The 7,077-nt window shown below is 38.8% G+C and overlaps 1 protein-coding gene across 1 annotated transcript; it reads left to right on the top strand.

Moving 5' to 3' along the window:
• The first annotated feature begins 231 nt into the window (after window positions 1-231).
• Window positions 232-1,130, top strand: OR10J5 (olfactory receptor family 10 subfamily J member 5). Its single transcript, XM_068538291.1, is given in 2 exon segments — window positions 232-1,006; window positions 1,009-1,130. Coding segments are annotated over 2 exon segments (897 nt in total).
• The last annotated feature ends 5,947 nt before the right edge of the window (window positions 1,131-7,077 follow it).

Here is a 7,077-nt window from a genome sequence, read left to right as displayed (position 1 = left end):
TTTGCTCCATAGTGATCATGTTCACATGTATAAGCCCCAAAGATACAAAAGTAGTTTTCTTTCTTTCTGTGCCAGGGCCATACGCATGAGCTTGTTGGTCACAGGGGGGGAATTGAACTCACTCTCTCAGTTCAGCTGTCATTGTCCCTTGCTGTGAAGTCCAATTGCTGATGGGAATTTTCCCCTTGATGACTGCTTCCATTTATTGCTTTAGGGCACTGATATAGTAGAATGCAGAGAAAGAACTTCACAGAAGTGGCAGAATTCATCTTCCTGGGTTTCTCTATCTTTGGAAAGCACCAGATAACCCTCTTTGTGGTTTTCCTTACCATCTCCATTTTCACCCTGGCTGCGGACATCATCATTGTGACCGTCATTTGCATTGACCTTCACCACCACATACCCATGTACTTCTTCCTGAGCATGCTGGCTAGTTCTGAGACCGTGTACACATTGGTCATCGTCCCACGAGTGCTTTCTGGTCTTATTTTTCATAACCAGCCTATCTCCTTGTAAGGCTGTGCGACCCAGATGTTCTTTTCTGTCATCTTGGCCACTAATAATTGCTTCTTGATCACAGCTATGGGCTGTGACTGCTATGTGGCCATCTGCAAGCCCCTGAGGTACACAGTCCTCATGAACAAAGGAGTGTGTGCTAGGTTAGTCTGTGTGTCCTTTGGCACTGGTCTGGTTATGGCAGTTCTCCATATAATGGCCATGTTCAATTTGCCCTTCTGTGGCATTTACCCAGTCATGAAACTTTCTTGCATTGATATCACTATCAATGAGATTATCAATTATGGTGTAAGTTCATATGTGATTTTTGTTCCTGTGGGCCTGTTCTTCACCTCCTATATCCTCATTATCTCTTCCATCCATAAGATACCTACAACCAAGGGCTGGAAGAAGAGCTTTGCCACATGTGCCTCCCACCTCACTGTGGTCATGGTCCACTATGGCTGTGCCTCCATTGCCTACCTCAAGCCCAAGTCAGAAAATGCAAATAAAAAGATCTTCTCTCTGTGACCTACACCATCATCACTCCTCTGCTGAACCCTGTTGTTTACAGTCTGAGGAACAAGGAGGTCAAGGATGCCCTACGCAGAGCTGTGGGCAGAAACATTTCTTAACAGATTGAATTGTTTTGTCAGGAGACCTTTGGTCCAGTGTAATGTGTGTCTACTCACAAACATGCCATGATTCACAAGTTCATCAAATACAATGTTTGTGGAGAATAATGTCAAAGAGTTGAAATGCTTTTCCTTCTCATGCTCTAAGGGCAAAGCAGAAAGCAAGATTTTTGCTCTGTCAAATTTTGTTACCAGATACAAGAATCATTCCAAGCCAGATTAAGACTACTTGTTTCTGTGCCTGAGGAGTTCTGCTTGCAAACCTCTTTTGGCCCTCACTTTACCTGGCTCCTCTCAGACAGTCAAATCCTTGACCTAGTCTGGTAAGGAGAAGTGGAGAAGAGACAGCTGGAACAGATGTGAAAGGGGTCTTAGGAAATGAAGCTGCAGAGAAAGCCTGAGGATGGCTTTCATTCTCAGAAGTTAAATCACTTGCCCCGTAACAGTCATTTCAGAAACAATTTTCTTAATTCTTGCTGATTGAAGAATGAACAGCCTCAGCAAAAAGGGTCATTTCTTTCATTATCCAGCCATGTTAGCTCCTCAGCTAGTATTCATTTCTGTGTGTCTCCCTTCCTTCTTTGCAATCAAGGCAAAAATCTCTGTCGTTCCTAGAGGCTAAGCTGGGAGAGAATGTGTTGGTGGCTGTTCTCTGTAACTGCACTTTAATCCAGATGTACTTTTTATAAACACACTTCTTTTTTCAACCTATGGAAGCCTTTCAGATTTAAAACTTCTATGTAATAACTGCAGTGGCATTGAAGTAGTTGTCTTAGATACTGGTTATTCTGATTGCAGAGTCTAAGGCAAATGTCATTGAATTCCCTTCTATCAGCAACAGTGCAAAGCCGTCCTTCTCCCAATACAATTTATATCAAAATAAGCATATTCATGCTACGTTATTTTATATCCTCAATGAGGAAGGTTGTGGGAATATTTTTTTAATAGACTTTTCTTTTTTTTAATTTATTTAATTTATTTATTTTTGGCTGCGTTGGGTCTTCGTTGTTGCACGCAGGCTTTCTCTAGTTGGTGTGAGCGGAGGCTACTCTTCATTTCGGCACGCGGGCTTCTCATTGCGGTGGCTTCTCTTGTTGAGGAGCACGGGATCTAGAGCACAGGCTTCAGTAGTTGTAGCGTGTGGGCTCAGACTGCCTTGCAGTCTCTAGAGCGCAGGCTCAGTAGTTGTGGCGCGTGGGCTTAGTTGCTCAGCGGCAGGTGGGATCTTCTTGGATCAGGGCTCGAAACCGTGTCCCCTGCCTTGACAGGTGGATTCTTAACCACTGCGCCACCAGGGAAGTCCATGTGGGAATATTTTTTGTGGATCTTACTACTAGTTTATCTCTGCTCTGAGACAGAGCTGGAAGATACCAAGAGACACTGATATGGCAACATGTCTTTTCACACACTTCCATTGTGATTCCATCCCCAGGTCAGTTCCTGTCCCTTACTTTCCAGTTTTATTTTTCTGTTCTGAACCACAGAAATAGTATTGCTGCGTCTTCTAGGTGACCTGTAATTTACTCTCTGTTCCACAGATCCCGATGTGAGGAGGTCAACAGGGCTGAGGTTCTTTGTCCAGTGTCCCTCGTGGCACGCTCTCACAGTTGGGTGACATCATAGCTGATGTCAGAGTCTCCGTGATAAACATCACTGGGTATCCCTCTAGGAGAGGTATCTCAACCTGAGGTTCATAGTGCCTTGAGGAGTAGTGTTTGGAAGGGCTTAGAGGGGTTTTGAACTTTATGGAATTATTTACTAGATTTTGTGCACAAGTATGAATGTGTAATTTCCCTCATATTCTCAAAGAATTTTCTGTGGTATAAGTATTTCTTCCCTTAAATCCTAGCAGAAATATACCACAGAATCCAATTTTCTTCTTTTATAGATCATTTGCTTCCATAATTTCCTTAAACTGTGTTAGAGAAGCACTCTTTGACCCTGTCCACTTTTGCCTATGTGGGCACTGCTATTTTTCATTAAGTTGGGGAAATAGAAGGTGTGTGTCGTTCTCAGCTGGGAGGCTGAGGGATAATGGGGGGTGGAGAGATATCAGAAGGCACATGTGGTCTTCTGTGTTGAAAGTTTTCTGGACTTCTCCCATCCCGCCCCCTCCATTCCCTAAGTGTTTAAACATCATTCTTGGCCCTCCTCCTCACACCTCATGCATGAGTGAATTGCCCACTAATGTTAGTTGTTTTACACATTTTGCATGACTTTAGACTCACTGGAGGAAGCAGCTCCTACAGGAGAAGTGCAACAAATAGTACAAGAGTGGGTAGGCCTGTGTGGTCTCATATCCTTCCAGTAGGATGAATCAGGAACAGTGAATCGTTTTACTGCTTTCTCCTGTAATTATGCATGTTACTTAGATTGCTGGCTAATGTGGGGGCTATTTTCATTATCTTCTTTCTTTTTGTTATAATTCTCCAATGTCTTGCTCTACCCATATTTCTTCATCTTGCTTCTCTTGTGCATTGCAAATACCTCTTTTCTTTTAGCACTTTTTTTTTGTTTATCTCTTCTGTGCATCAGAAAAATAACCATAATATCAGTTATTTATTCAGTCTATGTGTATTTCTCAAGCACTGTGTGTTAAGCAGTTAACTAGCTGTGGGGTTACAGTAACGAGTAAAGCAGGGACTCTGTTTCAAGTTATCCGCAGTCCGATGGGGAAGACAGACAAAATAGCAAAGAATACCAAAACTTGCTATAGGCATACCTACAGGATTGTTGTTTGGGGTCAGAAGTGTTGTGCAAAAAAGAGAACTGGTCAAATCTATTTAGAAGGTCAGAAAATAATTCAGAGAGGTGATATTTAATTAACTTTTTGTGACATTGGGTCAGTTGAAGTCTGGGAGGGATGAAGGAGGACAATCAAGGGAAAGAAAAGAGCCTGAGCAGAGACACACAAGCCTGAAAAAGCTACATGTACTAGCAGGTGGGTATTATTCATCTCTGTATGCCCATTGCTGTATTGAATATTAGCTTGACAAATAATAGGTACTTAATATACCTTTGGAAAGATGAATGTGTGAACAAATATTCAGTATAAGGTCTTGTCCAGGAATTTCCAGTTTTTTGTTTGGATAGACATATCATATCATATTCCCTCTGCCTACCATATAGACTTCCCTCACCTAAAGTAAACTAACAGAAAATGACAAAGTAGAGGTGACAGTCTTGGGAGTATAGTTGAAATTACTTTTCCCAATTGCAGGATTGCCTATAAGCTGTTCTCACTTGCTCCATAAGCTCAGTTGACATTCATGCATTTTTGTTAATAAGTCACTTAAAACTGGGCTGGAGGAAAAAATTCCTTCTTTGGAAGGAAACTGGATTAATACTACGTTACTATGTTTTATCCATAACCAGAAAAATAACAGACTTGAAACTGATTGCTTGATAGCTTGACATAAAAAACCAAGAGTTAAGATAGTTTAATACTTAACCTTTTAGAAAAAAAAATGTGAAACAGACTATTACGGATCTTAAACATTCTGAAATAGGATTTTCACAGTGTTGACTTTGTAGCTTCCCTAGAGAAAAACCAGTTTCACCTGATATCCTTTCACACTCCCTACTTGCAATGCATGATGGATTAGAGAATATAGTTGCAGCCCTACCAACAATAAGTAGAATAAAACATTTTCTTAATGAGTGTAAATGTTTCCAGGAGGAGAGAGGAGGGAGGTAGGCAGGAGGGATAAAATTAAGCCATATTAAGACAGGAAGTAAGTGACCCACAGGGCTTAATTTTTAAAAAGGCATATTTAAAAGGTGCAAGATCCCAGATCAGTTTTGATGCTGCTGCTGAATGAAGTATGTACACATGTGTGATAGTGTATGTGTTTGTGTGTGTGTGTAAGTATGCACGTATATTTTTGTGAGGGGAGAGATAACATTTGGGAGTTTTAGATGTGATGAATGCCATGGTCAAAGGTATTGATAATAATGCTTTATTTGAATTATTTTACAACTATTCCTAATATTTATGTAACTCTTTACAGTTCACAAAGGTCTTTCACATTCATGACCTCATTTGATACTAACAGCACTGTGTAAGATAAATATTACTACCTCATTTTCAGAGAAATAAGGTGGGGGTAGATTAAGGGACATTCCTAAGGGCACATACACCATTAGAGATAGAAGTAGGACTAAAAATGGAGCCTCAATTACAGATCTATTAATCCTAAATTCCATGCTCTTTCTGTTACTCCATCCATATGTACAAACACACACACACGCTCACACACACAATTTATTCTAATCAGGGAATAAGGTATGATGAATGAGTAAACTTTATGTTTTAGATGCTGGAGCTTCATTTCAGTCAGTATTGATAGACTGTTCCTGAAATGTTCTGTTTTCATTCCTGCCTTTGTAAACAAAGTATATTGAACCTCATGAATATATTTCTTTAAATGTTTACCATAAGCATTTAAATTTACCTTGTTTTGTGGTTCATTTATATCGTCGGTTGAAACTGAGCTTATGTTAGAGTCTTTGAGTTAACAAAGAGTTAAATGACCCACATATTACAGTATTTTGTGAATTTTGTGTTAGCATTGTATGATTTCTGACTTTTTAAATGATTCATTTTGTTACATCAACAAATATGACATGCATATCCACTCTGAGTATCAGGCACTGGGTTAGGCACTAGATGCAGAGATAAGACCTGAGCCTTGCTCTTGAGTAGCTCACAATCTGCTTGCAGCCGATTTCAATACAGTGTGATTAGTGCTATACACAGAGTACTGTGTAACCCCAAAGAAGAAAATGACATGACTCTGTTGGTGATTTCATCCATTCATGTATTGGAAGATTCAGGTCAAGGTGAGTGAATTTATCAAGTCCAAACACTGTGCTGTAGGGAGACTTCCTGACATTGTGCCTACTCAAAGATAGCAAGTGCACCAAGATTAATGAATCCAAGTGTTTCTATAATGTACCCTCCACAATGCCCAGTATACAATTAAATGTTCAACATCGGAATAAACAGAAAAATATGACCCATAATCAAGAGAAAGATAGTCTATATAAGTTAACCTTAAAATGGCCCAAATTAGTAGTCAGGGACTTAAAAGCAGGTAGTATACATAGGTTCAAAGATTTACAGGAAACCATGCTCTTAATGAACAAACAGGTGTGGATCTCAGTTAAGAAATGAGAGCTGTAATAAGAAAGAAATAGAATTTATAGAACTGAAAGTTAAAATATTTGAAATGAAAAATTTACTAATCTTCTCAACAGCAAATTGTAGTTGGTAAAAGACAGGGTCAATTAACTTGAAGATCAAATTCAATAATTTCTATTGATCTAAGAACAGAAAAGAAATGAATGAAAAGTCTCAATGATTCATGCAACAGTACAAGAAGTCTAATGTACATGTAATTGGAGCCTCAGAGAGTAGAATGTGTCACACAAATATCTGGAGATTCATTGGCCAAATTAGTGAGAAATATAAACTTACAGATCCAAGAATCTCAGTGAATCTCAAAACAGGATAAATAAAAAGAATCAAATCTATGTACATCAGAGCTGAATCTTTAAAAACCAAAGGTAAAGAAATCTTGAAAGTCACCAGGTTAAAGTGGTAAATTACATATAAGGGAACAATGATAATAATTTCACTGACTTCTAATCAAAAACAATGGAGACCAGAAAACGGTTGAGTGACATTTTTAATGTTAAGTCAGAATTCTATATCCAGTAAAAAATATCATTCAAAAATTACATATATATGTGAAATATATGTGAAATAAAGATATTTTCAGTTAAGTGAAAATTGAGATAATTATACACTACCAGAAATGCTAAAGGAACTTCTTAAGGCTGAAGGGATATGACACCAGATGCAAACTATAGATATATAAAGAGGAATGAAGATCACTATAGATATATAAAGAGGAATGAAGATATGTTAATATGTGAGTAACCA

Source organism: Eschrichtius robustus, chromosome 3 (assembly GCF_028021215.1).
Source record: "Eschrichtius robustus isolate mEscRob2 chromosome 3, mEscRob2.pri, whole genome shotgun sequence".
NCBI lineage: Eukaryota > Metazoa > Chordata > Mammalia > Artiodactyla > Eschrichtiidae > Eschrichtius > Eschrichtius robustus.
This window is presented reverse-complemented; position numbering and strand designations above follow the sequence as displayed.